The 25,374-nt window shown below is 39.0% G+C and overlaps 1 protein-coding gene and 1 long non-coding RNA gene across 8 annotated transcripts in view; one reads left to right on the top strand and one right to left on the bottom strand.

Annotated features, from left to right (window-relative positions):
* LOC130540763 (uncharacterized) overlaps positions 1-25,273 on the top strand; it is a 48,493-nt gene extending 23,220 nt beyond the window's left edge. For 2 of the 6 annotated variants that reach the window (XR_010109672.1, XR_010109673.1), the window contains exons 4-7: positions 2,577-2,678; positions 8,855-8,955; positions 13,443-13,560; positions 15,708-25,273. This is a non-coding gene — a long non-coding RNA (uncharacterized LOC130540763). Of the gene's footprint in view, positions 1-2,576; positions 2,679-3,079; positions 8,956-13,442; positions 13,561-15,707 lie in introns of all 6 variants that reach the window. The other 4 variants (XR_010109674.1, XR_010109676.1, XR_010109675.1 and 1 more) reach the window with 2 other exon arrangements.
* On the bottom strand, positions 7,775-15,202 carry FAM216B (family with sequence similarity 216 member B). Of its 2 annotated transcripts, none has more exons than XM_003805931.5 (4): positions 15,079-15,202; positions 12,575-12,681; positions 9,860-9,980; positions 7,775-8,152 (listed from the first exon to the last, which is right to left on the bottom strand). In XM_003805931.5, the coding sequence occupies exons 2-4, from the start codon at positions 12,671-12,673 to the stop codon at positions 7,953-7,955; spliced, it is 420 nt and encodes a 139-aa protein (XP_003805979.4). In that variant the 5' UTR covers positions 12,674-12,681; positions 15,079-15,202; the 3' UTR covers positions 7,775-7,952. The 2 variants fall into 2 exon arrangements, with proteins under 2 accessions (XP_003805979.4, XP_008975094.4); XM_008976846.6 differs by having other exon boundaries at positions 12,575-12,687; positions 15,079-15,159.
* Positions 25,274-25,374: the final 101 nt, after the last annotated feature.

The raw sequence follows: 25,374 nt of genomic DNA, 5'->3' as shown, positions 1-25,374 counted from the left end.
CTTTTAGTAGGAGTTTGGCCTCAGAATATGTTAGGATATATTCCACCCACTTGAGTTGGGTTCTTCTGGCACCAGGCCTTTTGTTTGTTTTCCCTGTATTTCATCTCCAAGTTCAGTCCTCCTCATTTCAGCTCCTGGAATGTTGGGGTACACCCCTGAAATGTTTCCCTGATTTCTTTTTTTTAAAATCTGACTTATCCTGCCCAGTATTGGAAATCAGTCCTCATAACGTGTTCTCCTACTAACCTCCTACTAAAACAACTCCAGTGTTTTAGTAGGCCAACCTCCTACTAAAAACAACTCCAGTGACTCCCTATTTTCTTCCAACTAAAGTTAGTGCAGTTTCTCCATGACTAAGCCATAATTTCTTCCTAGACTTGTTTCCCACTACTTGCGTATATGTGTTCTCTGTACTTCAGCAAAAGTTAATTGCTTGTAAACATCATAGTTAATGAACATTATTCCTGCTGTCTCTCAGGTTTTGCAAATATGTGAACATATAAAATGACCAAACCACATAAGAACCACATAATATACCCCATTTCGCCACGAGATACTTAATCAAAAACTTATAATTTTGAAAAAAAGTAAACTTTTGTATTTTTACTTCTTTTAATTATGTAAATTCTCTGAAGAATTATGCTAAATTCTAAAATGACTTTCTTTTTCTGCATATTCTCTTCTTTTTGTGGAAAAGAATCTGATGGCTTAAACCTTAAAGCCTGACTCTCTCTTCCATGAATTAAAAGCTGTTTAACTTGCATGGATTATACACATATTCTTTTGATCTTAATTCCCTGACTGCATTTTCAGCTCTCTAGTCCTTCAGTTAGAAAATGAAGCCACATTCAACACCTGCTCTACACCTTTTACACACCATGTGACCCCCCAGCATGCCTCCCAGCCCCCAACCAGCCCCAGCCCCTCCCTCCCTGCCTGACCTTAAATTTTGTGTTTCAAAGACACCTCCTGAAACATGGAGCTTTGCCTTCTGATCTTTACTTTCTTACATAAATGCACAATGCAACACATATTACCTTACTAAATTTAAATAAGTTATATATTTACAAGAATGTGATTTTTTTCTTAAAGAAAGCCAGACTTCTGAAATATCACCGACTTTCAATGATACCTTGTCAAGTCATTTTGATTGTCCTTCTGGAAAATCAGATATCCAAATATCCTGCATTACATTATTATTATTATTTATTATTACTATTATTTTGAGATGGAGTCTCACTCTGTTGCCCAGTCTGGAGTGCAGTGGCATAATCATGATCTCAGCTCGGTACAACCTCCATCTCCCGGGTTCAAGCGATTCTCATGCCTCAGCCTCCCAAGTTGCTGGGACTACAGGTGTGAGTCACCACGCCCGGCTAATTTTTGCATTTTTAGTAGAGGTGGGGTTTCACCATGTTGGCCAGGCTGATCTCAAACTCCTGACCTCAGGTGATCCTCCCACCTCAGCTTCACAAAGTTTTGGGATTACAGGTGTAAGCCACCTCGCCCAGCCCATTACGTTATTCTTAAAGTAGGAAATTTCTTTCTTTAGGACTCTCCATTTATAATCAGGTACTTGGTTGCCCTCAGGTCTCCCATGATCTATGAGCCAGGAGGATGCTAAGGAACTCACACCACATAACATCTGAGTGTTTGATTCCATTGCAGTTGGGTAATTGCCTGTGACCCTGCACCTAATCTGTGATTTTCAATAGCGACAGGGATTTCTTCTACTTCTGACTTGGCTGAATCCATTGTGTAACTGGTGTGGTGTGATAGCTCTAATACGGAGAAAAATGAGTGATAATTCTCTAGAGGCAGACACAGGATTGATTTTCAACGCAGGGATTGATTACATTTCAGGCAACTGACTGTAATTTAGTGGGGGAAAGCAGAGTCAATGAGGCTGATATAATGGTTTCCTCTACAAGCACCGATGCAATTAGCAACTCATTTTAATTGAAAAGGTACAGGAACTCTTGAACACATTCCTGTGGCCTTCATCACAAAACACAGGCTGCTAGGAAAAGCCAAGGATTCATTTGGTAACACTGTAATGCATATTTAGTAATACCAAGGAAAAAGAAACCATTTTAGTAGGTTCAGATATTGCTTTAAAAGATATCATCAGTTCAACCAGCTTTTAAGTAAGAATAATAAGTAGTTTATCTACATGAGATATTGAGGGTTATCAAGGAGATATTTCCCCTACCCAAAAAAAGACTCTAATCACACAGCTCTTGCCCCTAAATTTTTGCCAAATTTTCCAAATAGAAATTTATTTTTTTAGGGTTAAGGCATATGGCTAATGAAGTCACTCCATAAATGCAAAAGGCCATTATGTTTTAGCAAACTTAAGTCACCTGGGATACTATCTCTCAGACTCTGATCCTGATTCACTGGGTCTAGAATGGGACACAGGAATGGAATTTGCATTTTCATTAAGTATCCTCAGTGAGTTGGGTATGTGGATTGTATTCTAATAAATACTGCTCTAAATATATAGATTATGTAATAATCCTAGGTATTAATTATTAAATATTTGAGACTTATTTCATATCATTTTTCCCCAACAGCATACTGGAAAATTGGAATTAAAAACAACTAAGATTCAGGAGAGGGTCATGGAGGAAAGAAAATGAGCACCATGGAACAGTTGCCTGAGAAGACAGGCTCAGGTTAGTGTCTCTGCAGGGAGCACTAATTGGGTAGGCAGAAATCAGAATAGGTGTGTTAGGGGCATGTGGTAGTCAACAGGGTCAGGACTAGGGTAAGGTGAATGAGGTTCTGATGGGATTCACTCTCAGGGCTGTGCTAGAATAAGTGTTACCTTCAATTTTGCACCCCTGGCATGTCACTCACTTCACCCTAGTCCTGGCTTTGGTAGATGCTTCTGAAATGGCTCCCAAAGAGCCCACCTTCTGTATTCATACCTTTGACCATGTACCTTTGTGTGGGACTGGACCTAGTGACTTGTTTCTATTGAATCGAACTTAGTGAAGGTGATAGGTTAAGTTATAAAAGATCGTGACTTCCACCTTACACACACTCTCTGTGTGGTTTTCCAATTCTGATGAAGCAAGTTGCACAGGTGAGATGCCCTGTTGAGTGGCCTATGTGGCAGGGCCTATGAGAGCAGCCTCCAGCCAACAGCCAGTAAGGAACTGAGGCCCTGAGTCCACCAGGCCCCAGGGAACTGAATTCTGCCATCAGTTACCTGAGTGAACTTGGAAGTGGAGCCTTCCCTGGTTGAATCTTCAGATGAGATCACAGCCTCAGTAGACACTTTGATTTCAGCATTGCGTAGGACCCTGAGCCAGCAGCCTCAGCTAAGCCATGCTTAGATGCCTGACTACAGAATCTCTGAGGTAGTAAATATTGTTGTTTTAAGACATGAAATTTTAGAGTAATTTACTATGCAGCAATCAATAACTAATACAGTGCATAAAGATTTTGGTAGTGGTGATAGGGTGTTGATTTCTGAACCTGAAGAACAATACAAACAAGGAAAGGTAAGAAGTTAATGAGTACACACTGAATCCACACCACAGTTTTTTCCAGGATGATCCTTCCTGCAGGGGTTACTTTTTCCTTTTCCTCACTTCCTCTAATCCCTGTCTTTCCTCCCAAAAGTAAACTGGAGAGTTATCAGCATTCACTGCTAAACTTTGAAATTTCTTCTATTAAATCTCCAAGATTATCACTATCATCACCCCCATATCTATCATGATCCTCTTTCCTGAAATTTGTCACAGTTACCAGTAAGAGGGTGACTGTAACTAGTAGTCACAATGCTTGTATTTTCCACATATACAAATTCTCCTCTACCCAGCAGCCACAGTCACTAGAACACAAAAATTAAAATGTTGGACATTGTAAGAATGTGGTGCAATTAGGGCTCTTATTCATTGCTAGTGGGAATACAAAATGGTACAGCCACTTTGGAAAGCACTATGGTAGTGTCTTATAAAATTAAGCCTAAATCTGCCATGTGACTTAGTAATTGTGCTCCTAGGAAACTATCCAGGAGAAATAAAAATTTATGTTCATGCAAACGCCCACATTTAAAATTTATAGAAGTTTTATGCCTAATAGTCCAAAGTTAGAAAAACTCCAAATGCTCATCAACCAGTGACTGGATAAGCAAATTGTGGTGTATCCGTACAATGGAATGCAATTAGGCAAAGAAAAGGAACAAACTGCGGACAAATGCAACATGAGGACCCTCGATAGCATCATGCTAGTGAGAGAAGCCAGGTGTAAAACACTATATACTCTGACTCCAGTTATGTGAAATTCTAGAAAAGGCAAAACTAGAGTGATAGAGAGCAGCTCAGTGATTTCCATGGGCCAGACTTTAGGGGAGGAGATTGACTGCAAAACGTTAGGGGGACATTTGGGGTAGTGAAAACGGTCTATGTCGATTGTGGTGGTGGTTATGTGACTGTATGCATTTGTCAAAATTCATTGAACTTTTAACCTCTATGGAAAACAGTATGGAGATTTCTCAAAGAAATAAAAATAGAACTACTAGTTCATCTAGCAATGCTACTGCTGGGCATCTACCCAAAGAAAAAGAAATTATTTTCTCAAAAAGACATCTGCATTCATATGTTTATGATAGCACTATTCATCATAGCAAAGTCGCAGTATCAACCTAAGTGTCCATCAACAGTGGACTGGATTTAAAAAATGTAATACACACACACACACACACACACACCATGGAATACTACGCAGCCATAAAAAGGAATAAAACATGTCCTTTGCAGCAACATGAATGCAGCCGGAGGCCATTATCCAAAATCAATTAATGCAGAAACAGACAACCACATATTCTCACTTATAAGTGAAAAGTAAACAAAGGGTACTTTTGGACATAAAAATGGAAATAATAGACACTGATGACTCCAACAGAGAGGAGAGAGGGATGGGGGCAAGGGTCAAAAAATGACCTATTGGGTACTATGTTTACTATTTGGGTGATGGGTTCTATAGAAGCCCAAACCCCAGCATTATGAAATATACCCATGTAACACACCTGCATTTGTACCCCCTGATTCTATATTATTTTTTAAAAAGAGGGAATACATATACAAGCAAAAATAGACTATAAAGCTGATTACAAAAAAGATTTATAATAAAATTACATAGATCTTCTTGAAATTAAAATATAGTAATTGAAATGAAGAAAAATTCATTGAACTTTGAGGGCATTTATTGCATATAAATTATACATAAAAATTGTTTTAAAAAACTCTAAACTGCCACATAGAATCAAAAATTGAAGTATTTCAGGTTCTGTTTCTTATCTTTACAATCATGGTATAATCATTGTTTATTTCAAATCCATCATTTAAATGCAATAATATATAGTACTACAGGGGCTGGAGACACATGAGCTGACACCGTGTGTACTGAGAGCCGACTATATAGCAGGATATTCCCTGAATTAGTTTCCATGTGGAGTAAAATGATTATTGAAGAAAAACAATACAAATGTGCTACTTTGAAGCTTACATATATGTATTATTTAAAACTCAACAGTAACCTCAGAAATTGTTTAGAACCTAGTTCAATAAAATATTTTGGGGGATGAATATTTTATCACTGATATTATTTAGAATTGCTGGCTCATGGTGGTAATAAAAAATAGACCAACTTGTAGTCAGCTTTATTATTGTTTTAAAATTCTTTCCAGTGTACCCTCTATTCCCTGCCCTTTGCGGGATAGACTTGTTGTCTCATCACCTGTCCTTGATATTCTACTGCTACTCCTCATCAACAATTGTGGGTTACTGGGACTCCAGAATAATATCACAAAGCCAGAGGCCAGTCTGACTTGAAGAATCTTTGAAAACCTCATTATTATTCAAAGAGTATTATTGATTGCCTACCGCAACCGGGGGCCATTCTAGGTGCTAGCAATTTCAGGTGAAACAGTCTCTGATCTCCAGGACTTAAGTTCTGATAATGTATATTGACATCGTGAGTGCAAGCAATAGCATTTTCTCCAACAGTTAAAAGTAGTAGCCTTTTCTAAAAGTTACAGGTTGTCCTCTCTTCCTTCCCCTTTGTTTATCTTTCTCAGTGTCCTCCCAGGTGCACCCCTTTCTCCCAGCACCATAACCAATCACATTTCTTTAAGTTTCAAGTAAGGTCTCAAGTGCAGGGGCATATTATCATCTTAGAAGGGAGAACCAACAAATAGAATCTTTTGCCCAACTTAGATCTATTTGTCCTTCTTATGGACCTGTGACATTCACCTGTCAATCTGCTCTTACAAGCCTCTATCGGATGCAAGGTGCTTCTGAGATTTTTGATACAGGGATGCAGCTTAGAATTGTAAGTGGCCTCCTTGATATTCTGCATCACTAGATAAGGCTTACACAGCAAATACCTATGCTCATCAAAAAAAAGGCTAAGATAAAAGTGCAGGCAAGCAGTTCAGAGGGGATAAAAGGCCCGTTGTGAAAACAATGGGAAGGCTAGTATAGGCCAAGTTAGGTCTCCCACCAACCTCTCTGCTTTATGAGGGCTACCACGCAGCTCATCCCAGTCCCACTGGAGTCTTTTCTTCTTCTAAGCCTATGTAACAATTTCTCACTTAGAACTGTAAAGGTATTTAGAATACATGTCAGGGCCAGAATTTGCAGAGGTCAAGAAGCTTCTTTATGATTAAGTGAATGACCCCAGCAAGGTCAGTATTAGCTTCCCCAAGACTTCTTATCAGACTAGTGGGCCAACCACACTTCCCATTCCTCCCAAAGAAAAGTCAGATAGAAGCTCGGAAGTAGTGCTGGACCTCAATACTAGTGTTCAGAATCTCATGACAATTTTTATATCTTATATGTTCATGATTGCAAAGAGAAGATAATGATTTTTTTCTGATAATAATGCAGCATATTCCTTTCAGATCAATGTTAGCACATCCCTTGTCAATAAAATTTATATTCCACCTCAACCAATTCCTTTCATAGGCATCAGCTGATTTGAATGGGGTGCCGTATTTTACAATGATGAGGAAGAAGCATTTTTTTTGTTGTTTTGACTTTACATGAGCACTGGTGACTGATTTTTAACACACACACACACACACACACACAAAATCTCTGGTGATGAAAATAACCATTAAATATAACTAATGCAATACTATTCCTTTGTATGATGAACTGACTCACTGCTTAGTATAGTTTTATGTGCTTTGCTTAAAACATTTGAGGCCACAGAAAGGTTGGACATGAAATAAAGTCTTCGGGGTTATTTCATATTCTTTTAAGAGTGTTTCTTCAGCTGCCAGGGAAAGATGTGTGCATGAATTCTCTTACCCATGTCAAGGCCAGTTACAGCTCCGTAAAATCAATTCAGCTGTGGTAGACTGATAAGTGCATGTTTCAAGATGACACAAAGTGATCAAGCCAGGTGAGAACTAGAAGAGCTTTGGGGCTAAATTAAATGCCATTGCCTGATGGGGAAGAGGAGAGGAAGGAAATGCACAGGCCAATTGTTGCTGGGATGATATGATTTTGTAAGCCCTCTATGATCAGTGTTAATCCTGTGTTGTTTTATATATTTTCAAAATGTATACATGATAGTTTGCTAGAAATGGTCACCCAGTGACAGAGGACCTGGCCCTTTCTGGTCACTTGTCCCCTTTCACTGTTTTGGGGACTTCTCTAGGAGGTTCTAATCCAAAGTAAACTTTTACTTTGAAAGCTTTAAAAGTCCTTTTACTCTACGGATGTTATGTGGAAAGGCTTGCTTACTCTCGGCTCCATTGCTCTTAAACCTCTTGGTCTTGCTGGCAAAATTTATATGAATCAGAGATTATTTTTAGGTCTGGGGTTTATATTAGAAATTATTCACTGTCATTCAACAAATATGCACAAAGCACCCACTAGATACCAGGGATACATGGGCAAACTTCCTGTTTCTGAAAATGCTGCCAAGTCTCAGTTCCTGAGCACTTGGCGCCTTTTACTTTGGGCCCTAGGTAGAACCACAGATACAGGTTGTACTGATGGACATCTTCTTGTCATGGCTGAAGTTTTCCGGGGAATGGTTCTTTGAGGAGCTACCTTGGCTGAGGCTCTCTTGGTTGAATCTCTAAGTACAAGAGCATAAGACAAGGCTTCCCGTTGAGTAATATAGCCTAGGGGAAAGAAATGAGAGAAACTTCAAAATCAACAATTTTACAAGGCAAATAAGAAAACAAAACTGCAAATATTTACTTATGTGTACAAAATTTATTCTACTCTTGTGGTAAGCATGCCCAGATTATATGATCTTTGAAGACTGGAAATGTATTTTTCTTCTTTTGTATTTCTCATTCAATAGGTTAATAAACACTTGGTCGTTGATTAACATGTCAAATTATTTGGAAAGGGACTTGAGCCATGATATTTTCGATATCAAAACTTTCTTCAAACCAGAAAGATATATTTGATCTCTCTCAGTGTTTCTCAACGTGTAGTCTGCAGACCACCAACTGGTGAATCATTGGGCTGAGGCCACATGCTTTTTCAAAATCCTTACTAAAAATGCAGATTTATGACTCTAAAGACCTTCTGAATCAGAAACTCAGAGGGTTAATCTTGGAAATCTGCATTTTAATAAGGTACCTGGTGGATTTTATGTGCACTAAGCATTGAATACTTCTGTTTCTGGATTCATTGGCTTCTATGCAATTTTGCTCTAAAAACAAAGCTACTAGATGATGCTTCTAGTGACACTTCAGACAATCATGGGGACCAGACTGAATCTCAGCTTCTCTGTTTACTATTAAATACTTGCATGACCCTGGTCAAGCTATTTAACTTGTCCATGTTTTAGTTTTCTCTTCTGTAAACTGTAGGTCATAAAGACACCTGCCACATAGAGGTGTGTGAGTGTTAAATACAATACCTGCAAAGTTCTTAGAAGAGCACCTGACACACAGGAAGTCCTCAATAAAAGGTAACTATTGTTATTGTTTTTATTAAATCAATTGCAAAAACCATGCCTTCCTTTTGTGTAAATATAAAAACAACAGCATAAAGTAGACGTGCTAAAGCCAAGTGAGTAGATTTTTGTTTAAAAAGCACTCTAGTGGAGTTAGGAGAACGGTATGATGAAGGGCAGCCAGCAACTGAAAGCATTTCCTGCAAGAAAAGGGACTTTACAACAATTATGCCTTTCGGTAAGTTGATGCTTATAATTTGTGAAGGTCTTTCACAACCATTATTTCATTTGTGCTTCATAAAATCTAAAGAGGTTGAAAGAAGAGGAGAGACAGCAGAGGATGGGGCTGAAAATGTATAATCTTTGGAGGTGACAGCTCTGGCTTGAAGTCCTAACAGACATTTATTACCTGTGTGTGATCTTAATCAAGTTACGTAACCTGCCTGAGCTTCCATTTTCTACAGCCATAAAGTGGAGAGAAAATGAGATATTGTATGTAAAGCTCTTAGCACAATGTCTGGAACGTGGTCAGTGAGCAATAAATGTAACTATTATTGTTGTGAATAAACCAAGCCTCTGAGTTTGCACACAGCAAGGAGCCGAGCTGTGCTTTGAGCCTCGCCTGGTTTTCTAAGCCCAGACCCATTGATTTACTTGATTAAGTTCTCACAAATCTCAGAGAGTTAACATTTTATCACAATCCATACTCGAATTTCTTTAAACCCTATTAATTTACCCATAAAACCTTGCTTTCCATTGTCAAGAATAAGCACTTTGAAACTTGGCTAACCAGCTATGTTGATAAAATAGCACGCCAGTAGATGCCATTGTGCTTGAATTATTTATCTGGAAACGACTTCTGGCTACAGCACGAGTTGATTCCTTAGGTGCTTAGTTTGGATCACGTAGTTAAACTTACCAAGCAGCTGTTGGTGCTGAAGGCTGTGAATGTAGCGGGTCTGCAGGGCCTCCCACTGGGGCCTGGAGTTGTAAATCCTCATAATGCTGTAAAAGTAGCGCTGTTGCCCTTGGTTGAGGGCCTGTTGGAACAGAACAGGTGATTTTGATGAGTCTGTGGAGTTCCACAGCATTCAAATTGTGATGTACTCAAAGCAAACTTTTATGGAAATAAGAGGCTTTTCTTGCTAACCATATGTTTTTTTTTTTAATGTGCAACAATTGGAAAATAACAATTGGGGAGTTTCCTCTCTTCATTTGCTTAAACAGTCTTCTGCTAATCTGTATGATGATGAAAATATGTGAGTAAAAAATTCTAGGTAATTGTCTTGAACTGAGGAACAGCTAAGGATTTCCAGGATCTTATAATTTCTTTGATCCTTATTGAGGAAAGTAGGTTGTAATAAGCTACACAGAGCTGAAGTATGCCAGGCCTCTGGACTGGTAGAAAATTTTCCACTGTAAGTTCTCAGTAAGCAAGGGAGATAGATGGATGAGTAATGTGGTAAGGGTTCATTATATCATTAGTAAAAAGGTGCCATGAAAACAAAGAATGTAAACAAGCTCCCTAAGCAGTCAAGGAAGGTTTTCTAAATGAGATGATCATCTTATCTGAGTCTTAGATGAGGAGTTTCCTTAAGGGACTAGAATACTGGTTCTCAAATGGCATGCACAACATCTGGAAACCTGTTAGAAATTCTAACATTTTTTTCTTTTTAGTTCAAAGGAACAGAGTCTGATTGTGAAAAGACTGTTAGGGGAAGATGATGGAAACCTTTTAACTATGTTGAGTTTAAGGATTAAATATTCTATGAGGAGCCACCAAAGGTCTTTATTTAAGGCAGTGGCTCTCAACAGGGATGATTTTGACCCCAGGGGACATTTGGCAATGCCTGCAAAAATTTTTTATTGTCCTATTTGGTGGGAGGAGGAGGGGGTGCTCCTGGCATTCAGTGAGTAGAGGCCTGGGATGTGCTCAGCATCCTGTAATGCACAGGACAGCTTCCCACGCCTTTCCAGCAAATGATCCAACCTGAAACACCATACTCTTAACTGACCAGATTTGCATTTAAAAAAAAATGGCCCTGCAGTGGAGAATGGGCTTGAGGAAAGAGACCATTGGTAGAGAGACCATTTAGAAGGCTACTTTCTTAAAGGTAGAAAGAAACAAGAAGTGTCAGAATTTCAATTACTATTGCATACCTAATATATCTTAAGTGTTCATTATATACGGTGCTCAGCATTTTGCATTTGCATGTATTTTGCATGCATAATCTCTTAAGTTTCAACAGTCCTATGAGATGAGCAATTGATTGTGTTCACTTTACAGATAGGGAAACAGATAGTGGCGTCAACATTTTAGAAAAATTAAGATAAAATAAGTTCACCCTAGGCCAAAAAATTCAAAACGATAACAGAGTTTTCAAAATGGGTTGATAACTATGCAATAAAAACTAAACTTAAGATAATCATATGTAAAGGTAGAGTAAGGTGACTTTTACCTGTTAGACATTTTGTGTGTGCCTGAAATCTGTGAGTTAGTGTTTTGTTTTGTTTTTGTTTTTTTTGGCCTTAAACTTAGTATCGAAAATATATCTAGAGTGAAAGTAGCAAAGCCAAGTACTTCATAATTTGAGACACTATTTCAGCTTTAGTTTCTGAAGTGGATGTTTTAAAGGATAACATATTTGAAGAGAATGAATTCCACTCCTGAATAACTAATTTTGCCTTTTAAAATGATTGAGAACAAGATAATATGAAAATTGTAAGCCAATTTCAAGAGCAGGACTCCAAAGTACAATGGGAGTTTCCATAGAAGATAAAAATCTTAAAAGTGATGATTTTATTTTACAAAGCAGAAAATGCCTACCTCTTTTCCTTAGTAAAACCCTGAACTTCCTAAATGAGAAGTAACAGGTAACATTACTAATATTTTTACCTTGTTGTCGATCCTTCCTTGAGGGTTTGGGAGAGAACTGAAATTTTTTTTTTTTTTTTTTTTTTTTTGAGACGGAGTCTTGCTCAGTCACCCAGGCTAGAGTGTAGTGGCGCGATCTCGGCTCACTGCAACCTCTGCCTCCCGAGTTCACGCCATTCTCCTGCCTCAGCCTCCTGAGTAGCTAGGACTACAGACACCCGCCACGACGCCCGGCTAATTTTTTTTTTTTTTTTTTTTTTTTTTGTATTTTTAGTAGAGACGGGGTTTCACCATGTTAGCCAGGATGGTCTCGATCTCCTGACCTCGTGATCCACCCGCCTCGGCCTCCCAAAGTGCTGGGATTACAGGAGTGAGCCACCGCGCCCGGCCAAGAACTGAAATTTTTACAGCGTATTTATGAGAATGGCTTTAACTAACTTTGACCAAAAGGACCTAACAGCTCTCCAACAGGGAGCCATAGTGTGGCCAATTAGTGAGTTTCCCATCACTGACAGTGGGTCGGCCACGAAGAGGTGACCGTCTACCAGAGCTCCTGAAATGGGACGAGTGTAGGAGGTTACCCAAGTGCTCATTCGTTCACTCATGAATGGCCTTCAACATGCAGCAAGGGCTTATTATGCGGCCAATATTCTTCCTAATGCTAGGTAAACAAAGACAGCAGAAAAAGTCCTCAAACCTTGAAGGAGAGACAGACAGGTCACTCTATCTGTGAAAAAAAAAAAAAAAAAAAAGCCGTACCTTTAGTAAGGAAGTGTCATAGATGGAGGGAGGAACTCGAATAAAAGGAAGTTGTGGAACATTCCAAAGCTTTTGTTGTCTTTTCCAGTTTTGTCCCATCGTTTATCCTATACCTCCGAGAAACAACAAAGCATAGCATAAAATTTCTTTTAGCTCAACCAATTTTGGGGATGTACTTAAGTAAATAAGTAAGCAAGTAAATGAATTTTTTAAAATGTAATTTGTTCTAAGGGATAAGAACATTTGCTCACATTTCCAAGTAATTGGACATCACCAGACTACTTAATTCCACACCTTTTCCTATTCTCACCCTTTATATATGAAACTAATTATTAATTATTTGTGAAGTTAAGGAATAATTCAGAGCCCTTGTCTTTCTAACTGTTTGGAACAGGTGTGTTGTAGAGCATACTATTTTTATAGTAGTAATTTTTTGATAATTTTAAATAATATTGATTTTCATATCTGATTCTAAAAGTAATATATATTGTTTTGGAAGATTTGGAAAAATTTAAAAATTGAAGAAGAAAATAAGATTACTCATACAAGTTGAGCATCCCAAATCTAAAAGCCCAAAATCTGAAAAGCTCCAAATCCAAAACTTTTTTAGTGCCCACAAGATGCTTAAAGGATATGTTCATTGGAGCATATTGGATTTTGGATTTTTGAATTTGGGAGGCTCAACTGGCAAAGATAATGTAAATTTTCCAGAATCAAAAAAAAAAAAAAATCTGGAATTCAAAACACTTCTGGTCCCAAGCATTTTGGATAAGGCATACTCAACTTGCATCTAACTATCCATAATTATTGTAGCATTTGGTTGATTTCCTTTTATTTGTTTATTTATTTCTATATTTTTTTGAGACAGAGTCTCACTCTATCATCCAGGCTGGAGCACAGTGGTGCGACTATAGCTCACCGCAGTCTTGAACTCCTGGGCTCAAGCCATCCTCCCACCTCAGCCTCCTGAGTAGCTGGGACTACAGGTACACACCCCACACCCAATTATTTTTTAAATTGTTAGTAGAGATAAGATCTCCCTATGTTCCCTGGGCTGGTCTCAAACTCCTGGGCTCAAGTTATCCTCCACCTCAGGCTCCCAAAGTGCTGGGATTACAGGTATGAGGCACCACTCTGAGCTTCACTTTCCTTTTATTTATTTATTTATTTATTCTGTGTACATTGTGTGTAATTTTAGAAAACGGAGATCATAATTTATACATTTTGTGCACTTTCTCAGATGATTAAATATTCCTTAAAAATATGATTTTTAGTGGCAGTGTAGTATGCCTTTATGTCATTCTCCACTTCTTGCAATTTAGATGTGCAATTTTATAGCATTGTACTATAAAACTATTAAACTTGTCATGTTTCCACTTGCCTGAGAAAGATACAGAATAATAGAGTCACATTTGCTATGATTAAGTCTCCTTTCCTGGTGATTTAGGGTTTAGAGTCTGAAGTGTGTATAATAATATGAATTTAACAATCCAGCAAGAATAGACATATTGGAATAGGTTGCCAAATCACAAAGTGCAAACCCAGAGTATTTTCCCCTCTGCTTACTCCTTTGTCTTTGTTAGCAGTGTGAATTACTGAATGATAGAAAGTAAGACCACAGCAAATCAAGCATAGTAACAATCTGCTAAACATAGATTATTATTCATACCTGCACGTATACTAACTGAAGAAAATAAATTGTAATAGAGGCTGTATGGCCTTTAGAACTAGAAAGACTTGAGTTCCTTTCCTTCTGTAAGCCTCAGCTCTCTCATCCTTAAGACAGCAGTTACAATGCCTACCTCACTGGGTGTTTGATTCACTGAAATCGTGAATATAGAATGCTCTCACTTTATGCCAGTTTCTTCTCTCTCTACCCGACCTTCACGCATGTTCATGCACACAAACACATGCACACTCATAGGTTCACAAACATACACATGCTTAAGGCGTATTGTAATACATGTGGAGACTGATTTGAGTTCACACATCGAAGGTTCCATTCTTCCAGAAGAGAAATTTATTAGGAAAACATTAGTCAACATCTCTGTGTGTACTGTTTCTGCTATATAAATGTATAAATTAAACTATAAATATTTTAGTTAGTACTGCTTTCCTTCAATGTGCACTCCAGAAACCATACCAACCAAGATATACTCCTGTAATATTCTCTGTGATTGACGCCTACGCTCTATCCTGTACTCAAATCATTTCAATATCCCTCCTCCCATTTTCCAGATCTGTAGAACAGAGAATAAATATGCTTCAAGCTGGAAAGATTTCTTCTCTCCTCAAATAGCATAAAGAAATGACTGATGCTCTTTCTTATGGCAACAATTCATGTGTTTTTTTCTGGGGCTACTGCTGAATACATTTATCTTACCTATTCGAGTGGCCTATACCTGATTAAATTTGATTAAAATACTCATGGAATTCAGGGAGAAAAACATCTACAAAATAATATATCTGAAACAAAAAGACAGATTTGCCTAAAAAGAACTTACCCTATACTGTAGTTCCCCCACTTTTAAAAGCTGCCATTCCTATTCAGTGTAGTTTTCTTACGCGGACTCTGTTTATATGCTGGTGGTGGTGGTGGAAGTCTGTTGATAAGCTGATATCCAAGCAACATCATGTGATGAAACAAAGAGCTGGGGAAATCTGGCTGCATGCCTTTCTTCACTTCTGGGTAACATTCAGCTACACAGTTTGATATTTTTTCTTCCACATTTTGTGTCTAATCAAGTGTCATCTTCTAAATCTACCATATCTGTGTTACATGCAGATATCGGGGGTAACATGCATAGAGGCAGAGATTCTAAATATTAAAGGTCAACAAATCCATCAGGGCAATGGGCCATGACATAAATATTTCCAAAATTTGGAGTCAGTAGTCCCCTTCCTCATTGCTGAGGATGATGAAGGAAGAGTTCCTGAATATAGAGGTATGGGCATGAATTTGCCTGTGGTAACCTATGAAATTATTCCATAGTTTAAGCTAAGTTCCTTTTCATTTTGTGGGGGAATAAGATATTCTCCATATTTTATCTTAATTAGAGGCTACATATGATGATAATTAACCTGTGGCATAAGACTAGAGCCCACACTGATCTCATCCTTTCTTCTGTCATAGCATTATTCTACTGGCTTCCTTTCTTTCTCAAGTGTCCTCCTTCTGAATGCCAGCTTATCTGCAAAGATGAAGAGTTCCTAAAGAAAAGGGAAGAAGAAATATCAAAAGAAAATACATTCAAAATTCTTAGGAGACAAAGGGGAAGAAAAAAGCAGGGAGATGAGAGTGATGAATCATATGCCTTAAAGAAGAAAGGCCTCAACAGATGCAAAAGTCTTGCATTTTTTCCCCAATAATTTGAATGCAGACCTCCTGGGAAATAAGCACAGCACAAACATGTGTCTTTAAATGCCAGTAAATAACATAAAATCTTTCACTGGATCTGAGAGGCTGATGATTCTTTACCAAGAGATAAAGAACAGTGGTGTGCAGAGTTGACATTGTCAATCGAGTCTTCCTCAAACGTTTTTCCAGGATATGATGAAATTCATTCTGGGTGCACTGCATCTGCTGATGTTGCACACACATGCTGAAATTCCTACCAGCTTGAATTGGACCCTACTCAATCAGGAGAACAGTAACAGATCTGTGTTTGACAGAGGGCATTTAATGTAAGGAATCTGTTATGAAAATATAGAAATCGGTTAGAGGAGTAAAACAAGAAGGGTTAGGTTATCCAAGGACTGGCAATTGCACTAAACTGTGATTGCACATAGAGCTGGAGGACAATAGGGAAAATGATTTTACCCACAGCCCATGGACACTGTGCCATAGAGGCTGCTTCCTTTGGAGAACTGCTGCCTGAGCAGCACCTCAGGAACCTGTGCTCACCAGGCACCCTTGCTTCTATGTTCTTGCCCAAACTGCTAATCTTGCTGTTGCTGTCACCACTGTTGCTGTCCGTGTGGCTGCTGCTGCTGGCACTGCCACAGGTGCAAACAGCAAGTATTTTTTAAAAATGGCTTCTTCCCTCCAGCCTTCATGTCCTGCCCTCCATTGGATGCCAGCTAGCAAGGGATTTTGGGAAATGTATTTTGCAGTCTTCCTACTACTCTGATAAACAGAAGGGTATAGAAGAATCAACATGAGGCTGACAGATGGTGGACACTCTCTAACACAAACACAAATCTAAGAGGTACCTTTGGGACCTATGAAGTCAGGCAGGAGGCTGAAGGACTTAGACATACAGTCAATGTTTACCTAACATCACTGAAAGTTGTCAATTTATAAGAAAAGAGGAAATAAGATAAAACTAGCTATGTAGATGGTATCAAAGAATGAGATCTAAATTTGTAGACATATTTTAAAATATTAAGAATGAGGGAGTAATGCATATCCTAAGTTTGGGACAAAAAATGTTTTCCCAAAGACTAGTTTAACATTTCAAAAAGAATTTAAACTGATTACAAAAAAAAAATGGAATAGAAACTCCCATAATCTAATTACTATAGGGAATACAATGTCAACTATTAGTAGAAAAGTTGTACTATTTCACAGTTAAAATATTGGTACAGCAATGAGACTCACTGCTTAAGACATTGGCTGTTTAGAAGGTGGGTGATAAAGTGTTTTCATGGAATATCAGGGTAAATGTGACCTCATGAGTGATACCAAGTGAGGAAGAGGGACTCCTGATTGGAATCCAAGATGAAGTTAAACTCTAATTCAAAGAAACCCACCTGCTAGAGGGAGAGTGCCACTGTACATCATGGAGGTACACACTTTCCCGAAAAACTATGAACCCGGAAGGAAATGCTCTGCTCACATCCTTTTGCCAGGATCCTCTTAGCTGCAGAGATGTCCATGAGGATGTCTCTGCCAGGCACAGACATGTCGCTTGACTATCCAAGCCCTCAGAGGACCTCCATGCTCCTTAAGGAAGAGAAGGCAGTGTCCCTCTCCCCACTCTACTGCTGTTTATCCCCTGGACTCTACTTAGTCTTCTAGAGTCTTGGTTGAATTTCATTTCCCATTGAGCTACGTAGTCCCTTGAGCTCAAATTTTTTGGTGGGGGAGGGGGAGTTAGTTATTCCTTATTATCTTGTTTTTTCTTTGACCTCTTCATAGAAAACCCCTACTTTTCTGAGATTCCAAAACAAAAGCTGTCATGTACACCAAACCTATAGGAGCCACTGGTCACAAAAATAGGGATATTTAGAGTCAGTCTTAGTTTGGATTATAAGAACCACTTTTAGTGAGTGAAAACTACTTGGGACACTTAGAAGCAGTGATTATTGGCAAAAGAAAAACTGGATGTGGTCAGATACGTGCTAAGACTTTGGAAAAACAGATTTCAAACAATTCGGGAAAATAGTCTAAAGTGGATTTGAGAAGGGAATATCCAGAGATTTAGTTTCAACCCTATAATCTCAAATAAAATCTATAGAAGAAAGAGATAAGATATCAAAAGAAACTAGAGTAAGTCCACTGGGAACTCACAGAGATTTCTAGACTCGAGGTCAGGTTATTTTTAAAGATCATAATTTACCAAAAAAGATTTTTCATTAGGGACTAGCAATGGTTCTCTAAAACAGATCCTAATAAGCACAACTGTTAAGTAGGAGAGTCAGTACTCAAATCCATGATTTTCTGAAATCTATGATTTCTTCCCTTGATCTCTGGAATGAAAAGGGAATTCAAGCAGCCCACACTGTGCTATAATAGAACATTATCCCTTTTATTCAGTCATTACCTACAGACGAAATTCATGCATCACAATTCTTCCTGTCCTTGGGTATGTTCCATTCCCACCTGGAATACTGCTTGGCTGAATAAGGGGAGGCTTCAGTTTCACAAAGACATATGGTCATAATTCTGGAGCAGGATATTAGTCTCACTACGCCGAGTCATGGACCTTCTAATAAAACTCCTGGAAAGTCTTCATGCAAATAGGCATCCAGTGAGCCAGTCCAGTCATCCCTTGAATATACCCAGTCATATTCAAATTCATAGTGAATATCGAAGTGTTTTTTTAGGTCCTTGGCTATAAAAACATTCTCCAAGTGTATTCTGATTTTTTAAAAAGTGAATTGGATAATATATACCATGCAGCACTCCACAATGGATTATCAATGCAACTTTGTAAATATTTAAAAGATCAATACTGATTTCCGGGTAAGATGGCTGAATAGGAACAGCTCCAATCTACAGCTCCCAGCCAGACCAATGCAGAAGAGGGGTGATTTCTGCATTTCCAACTGAGGTACCTGGTTCATCTCACTGGGACTGGTTAGACAGTGGGTGCAGCCCACAAAGGGTGAGCAGAAGAAGGGTGGGGCGTCGCCTCACCCAGGAAGTGTGAGGGGTCAGGGAACTCCTTCCCCTAGCCAAGGGAAGCCATGAGAAACCGTGCCATGAGGGACTGCGCTATCCAGCTCTGATACTACACTTTTCCCATGGTCTTTGCAACTCTCAGACCAGGAGATTCCCTCAGGTGCTTACACCACAAGGGCCCTGGTTTCAAACACAAAACTGGGGGGCATTTGGGCAGAAACAAAGCTAGCTGCAGGAGTTTCTTTTCATATCCCAGTGGTGCCTGGAACGCCAGCGAGACAGAACTATTCACTCCCCTGGAAAGGGGGCTAAAGCTAGGGAGCCAAGTGGTCTTGCTCAGTGGTTACCACCCCCATGGAGGCCAGCAAGCTAAGATCCATGGCTTGAAATTCTTGCTGCCAGCACAGCAGTCTGAAGTTGACCTCGGAAGCTCGAGCTTGGTGGGGGGAGGGGCATCCACCATTACTGAGGCTTGAGTAGGCGGTTTTCCACTCACAGTGTAAACAAAGCTGCCTGGAAGTTCGGACTGGGCAGAGCAAACTGCAGCGCCACAAAGCTGCTGTAGCCAGACTGCCTCTCTAGATTCCTCCTCTCTGGGCAGGGTATCTCTGAAGGAAAAGCAGCAGCCCCAGTCAGAGGCTTATAGATAAAACTCCCATCTCCCTGGGACAGAGCACCTGGGAGAAGGGGCAGTTGTGAGCACAGCTTCAGCAGACTTAAATGTTCCTGCCTGCTGGCTCTGAAGAGAGCAGTGGATCTCCCAGCACAGTGCTCCAGCTCTGCTAAGGGACAGACTGCATCCTCAAGTGGGTCCCTGACCCCTGTGCCTCCTGACTGGAAGACACTTCCCAGCAGGGGTCAACAGACACCTCATACAGGAGAGCTCTAGCTGGCATCTGGAGGGTGCCCCTCTGGGATGAAGCTTCCAGAGGAAGGAACAGGCAGCAATCTTTGCTGTTCTGCAGGCTTCACTGGTGATACCCAGGTAAACAGGATCTGGAGTGGATCCCCAGCAAACTCCAGCAGACCTGTAGAAGAGGGCCCTGACTGTTAGAAGGAAAACTAACAATCAGAAAGCAATAGCATCAACATCAACAAAAAGGACGACCACGCAAAAACTCCATCCATAGGTCACCAACAGCAAAGATCAAAGGTAGATAAATCCATGAAGATGAGGAAAAACTAGCGCAAAAAGGCTGAAAATTCCAAAAACCAGAATACCTCTTCTCCTCCAAAGGATCACAACTCCTCGCCATCAAGGGAACAAAACTGGATGGAGAATGAGTGTGACAAATTGACAAAAGTAGGCTTCAGAAGGGGGGTAATAACAAACTCCTTCGAACTAAAGAAGCATGTTCTAACCCAGTGCATGGAAGCTAAGAACCTTGAAAAAAGGTTACAGGAATTGCTAACTAGAATAACCAGTTTAGAGAAGAACATAAATGACCTGATGGAGCTGAAAAACACAGCATGAGAACCTTGTGAAGCGTACACAAGTATCAATAGCTGAATAGATCAAGCAGAAGAAAGGATATCAGAGATTGGAGATCAACTTAATGAAGTAAAGGGTGAAGACAAGATTAGAGAAAAAAGAATGAAAAGGAACGAACAAAGCCTCCAAGAAATATGGGACTATGTGAAAAGACCAAACCTATGTTTGATTGGTGTACCTGAAAGTGATGGGGAGAATAGAACCAAGGTGGAAAATGCACTTCAGGGTATTATCCAGGAGAACTTCCCCAACCTAGCAAGACAAGCCAGCATTCAAATTCAGGAAATACAGAGAACATCACAAAGATACTCCTTGAGAGGAACAACCCCAAGACACATAATCATCAGATTCACCAAGGTTGAAATGAAGGAAAAAATGTTAAGGGCATTCAGAGAGAAAGGTCTGATTACCCACAAAGGGAAGCCCATCAGACTAACAGTGGATCTCTCTGCAGAAACCCTACAAGCCGGAAGAGAGTGGGGGCCAATATTCAATATTCTTAAATAAAAGAATTTTCAACCCAGAATTTCATATCCAGCCAAACTAAGCTTCGTAAGTGAAGGAGAAATAAAATCCTTTACAGACAAGCAAATGCTGAGGGACTTTTGTCATCACCAGGCCTGCCTTACAAGAGCTCCTGAAGAAAGCACCAAATATGGAAAGGAAAAACCAGTACCAGCCACTGCAAAAACAAACCAAAATGTAAAGGTCATTGACACTATGAAGAAACTGCATCAACTAATGGGAAAAATAACCATCTAGCATCATAATGACAGGATCAAGTTCACACATAGCAATAGTAACCTTAAATGTAAATGGGCTAAGTGACCCAATTAAAAGGCATAGACTGGCAAATTGGATAAAGAGTCAATACCCATCAGTGTGCTGTATTCAGGAGACCCATCTCACATGCAAAGACACTTATTGGCTCAAAATAAAGGGATGGAGGAAGATTTACCAAGCAAATTGAAAACAAACAAACAAAAAAAAGCAGAGGTTACAAACCTAGTCTCTGATAAAACAGACTTTAAACCAATAAAGATCAAAAAAGACAAAGAAGGGCACTACCTAATGGTAAAGGGATTAATGGAACAAGAAGAACTAACTATCCTAAATATATATGCACCCAATACAGGAGCACCCAGATTCATAAAGCAAGTTCTTAGAGACCTACAAATAGACTTAGACTCCCACACAATAATAGTGGGAGATTTTAACACCCCACTGTCAATATTAGACAGATCAACGAGACAGAAAATTAACAAGGATATTCAGGACTTGAACTCAGCTCTGCACCAAGTGGATCTAATAGACATCTACAGAACTCTCCACCCCAAATCAACAGAATCTACATTCTTCTCAGCACCACATAGCACTTATTTTCAAATCAACCACATAATTGGAAGTAAAACACTACTCAGCAAATGCAAAAGAAGGGAAATCATAAGAAACCATCTCTCAGACCACAGTGCAAACAAATTAGAACTCAGAATTAAGAACAAAACCGCACAACTACATGGAAACTGAACAACCTGCTCCTGAAAGACTACTGGGTTAAGGCAGAAATAAATAAGTTATTTGAAACCAAAATGAGAACAAAGACGCAATGTACCAGAATCTCTGGGACACAGCTAAAGTAGTGTTTAGAGGGACATTTATAGCACTAAATGCCCACAGGAGAAAGTGGAAAAGATCTAAAATTGACACCCTAACATCATAATTAAAAGAACTAGAGGAGCAAGAGCAAACAAATTCAAAAGCTAGCAGAAGACAAAAGATAATTAAGATCAGAGCAGAACTGAAGGAAAGAGAGACACGAAAAACCCTTCAAAAAAATCAATGAATCCAGGAGGTGGTTTTTTGAAAAGATTAACAAAATAGATAGACCACTAGCCAGACTAATAAAGAAGAAAGGAGAGAAGAATCAAATAGACACAATAAAAAATGATAAAGGGGATATGACCACTGATCCCACAGAAATACAAACTACCATCAGATAATACTATAAACACTTCCATGCAAATAAACTAGAAAATCTAGAAGAAATGGATAAATTCCTGGTCACATACACCATCCTAAGACTAAACCAGGAAGGAGTAGAATCCCTGAATCACCAATAACAAGTTCAAAAAAGGTTCAAAAAAAGCCCAGGACCAGGCAGATTCACAGCCGAATTCTACCAGAGGTACAAAGAGGAGCTGGTACAATTCCTTCTGAAACTATTCCAAACAATAGAAAAATAGGAAACCCTCCCTAACTCATTTTATAAGGCCAGCATCATCTCAATACCAAAACCAGGCAGAGACACAACAAAAAAAGAAAATTTCAGGCCTATATCCCTGATGAACATTGATGCGAAAATCCTCAATAAAATACTGGCAAACCAAATCCAGCAGCACATCAAAAAGCTTATCCACCACGATCAAGTTGGCTTCATCCCTGGGATGCAAGGCTGGTTCAACATATGCAAATCAATAAATGTAATCCATCACATAAACAGAACCAATGACAAAAACCACATGATTATCTCAATAGATACAGAAAAGGCCTTTGATAAAATTCAACACTCCTTCATGCTAAAAACTCTCAATAAACTAGGTATCGATGGAACGTATCTCAAAATAATAAAAGCCATTTACGGCAAACCCACAGCCAATATCATACTTAATAAGCAAAAGCTGGAAGCGTTCCCTTTGAAAACCAGCACAAGACCAGGATGCCCTCTCTCATCACTCCTATCCAACATAGTATTGGAAGTTCTAGCCAGGGCAATCAAGCAAGGGAAAGAAATAAAGGTATTCAAATAGGAAGAGAGGAAGTCAAATTATCTCTGTTTGCAGATGATATGATTGTATATTTAAAAAACCCCATCATCTCAGCCCAAAAACTCCTTAAGCTGATAAGCAACTTCAGCCAAAGTCTCACGATACAAAATCAATGTGCAAAAATCACAAGCATTCCTATACACCAATAATAGATAAACAGAGAGCCAAATCATGAGAAAACTCCCATTCACAATTGCTACAAAGAGAATAAAATACCTGGGAATCCAACTTACAAGGGATGTGAAGGACCTCTTCAAGGAGAACTACAAACCACTGCTCAAGGAAATAAGAGAGGACACAAACAAATGGAAAAACATTCCATGCTCATGGATAGGAAGAATCAGTGTTGTGAAAATGGCCATACTGCCCAAAGTAATTTATAGATTCAGTGCTATCCCCATCAAGCCACCATTGACTTTCTTCACAGAATTAGAAAAAACTACTTTAAATTTCATATGGAACCAAAAAACAACCCATATAGCCAAGACAATCCTAAGCAAAAAGAACAAAGCTGTAGGCATCATGCTATGTGACTTCAAACTATACTATGAGGCTACAGTAAGCAAAACAGCATGGTACTGGTACTAAAACAGATATACAGACCAATGGAACAGAATGATAGCCTCAGAAATAACACCACACATCTGCAACTACCTGATCTTTGACAAACCTGACAAAAACAAGCAATGGGGAAAGGATTCCCTATTTAATCAATGGTGTTGGGAAAACTGGCTAGCCATATGCAGAAAACTGAAATTGGACCCCTTCCTTACAAAAATTAACTCAAGATGGATTAAAGATTTAAACATAAGACCTAAAACCATAAAAACCCTGCAAGAAAACCTAGGAAATACCATTCAGGACATAGGCACTGACAAAGACTTCATGACTAAAACACCAAAAGCAATTCCAACAAAAGCCAAAGTTGACAAATGGGATCTAAGTAAACTAAAGAGCTTTTGCACAGCAAAAGAAACTATCATCAGAGTGAACAGGCAACCTACAGAATGGGAGAAAATTTTTGCAATGTATCCATCTGACAAATGGCTAATATCAAGAATCTACAAGGGACTTAAATAAATTTACAAGAAAAAGCAAACAACCAATGTATCCATCTGGCAAATGGCTAATATCAAGAATCTACAAGGGACTTAAACAAATTTACAAGAAAAAGCAAACAACCCCATCAAAGAGTGGGTGAAGGATATGAACAGACACTTTTCAAAAGAAGGCGTTTATGCGGCCAACAAACATATGAAAAAAAGCTCATCATCACTGGTTATTAGAGAAATGCAAATCAAAACCACAATGAGATACCATCTCATACCAGTTAGATGGCAATTATTAAAGTCAGGAAACAACAGATTCTGGAGAGGATGTGGAGAAACAGGAATGCTTTTATACTGTTGGTGGGAGTGTAAATTAGTTCAACCATTGTGGAAGACAGTGTGGCAATTCCTCAAGGATCTAGAACTAGAAATACCATTTGACCCAGCAATCCCATTACTGGGTATATACCCAAAAGACTATATATCATTCTACTATAAAAACACATGCTCATGTATGTTTATTGCAGCACTATTCACAATAGCAAAGACTTGGAACCAACTCAAATGCCCATCAATGTTAGATTGGATAAAGTAAATGTGGCACATATGGAATACTACGCAGCCATTAGAAAGAATGAGTTCGTGTCCTTTGCAGGGACATGGATGAAGCTGGAAACCATCATTCTCAACAAACTAACACGGGAACAGAAAACCAAACACCACACATTCTCACTCATAAGTGGGAGTTGAACAATGAGAACATATGGGCACAGGGAGGGGAACATCACACACCGGGGCCTTTCAGGGGGTAGGGGGCAAGGGGAGGGATAGCATTAGGAGAAATACTTAATGTAGATGACGGGTTGATGGGTGCAGCAAACCACCATGGCACATGTATACCTATGTAACAAACCTACACGTTCTGCACTTGTATCCCAGAACTTAAAGTATAATAATAATAAAAATAAAGATTAATACTAAAAACTATGTTTTCACAGAGTGTCATTTCCTTTTGTTGTTACTGTTGTTAATAAGGATAGGGTTCTGAGACTTTTAGATGTAGATCTGGTGTTTCAGCATTTGACAAA

Source organism: Pan paniscus, chromosome 14 (genome assembly GCF_029289425.2).
Source record: "Pan paniscus chromosome 14, NHGRI_mPanPan1-v2.0_pri, whole genome shotgun sequence".
In the NCBI taxonomy this organism is placed as follows: domain Eukaryota; kingdom Metazoa; phylum Chordata; class Mammalia; order Primates; family Hominidae; genus Pan; species Pan paniscus.
Note: the sequence above shows the minus strand (reverse complement) of the source record. Positions and strands in the feature narration are given on the sequence as shown.

Coding starts and splice junctions, on each gene's coding strand:
- FAM216B (XM_003805931.5), bottom strand. CDS start 12,673: ATGGGACAAAACTGGAAAAGACAACAAAAGCTTTGGAATGTTCCACAA. Junction 9,981..12,574: donor ATGACACTTCCTTACTAAAG/GTACGGCTTTTT, acceptor CTGTTCCAACAG/GCCCTCAACCAAGGGCAACA. Junction 8,153..9,859: donor TCAGCACCAACAGCTGCTTG/GTAAGTTTAACT, acceptor TCTTTCCCCTAG/GCTATATTACTCAACGGGAA.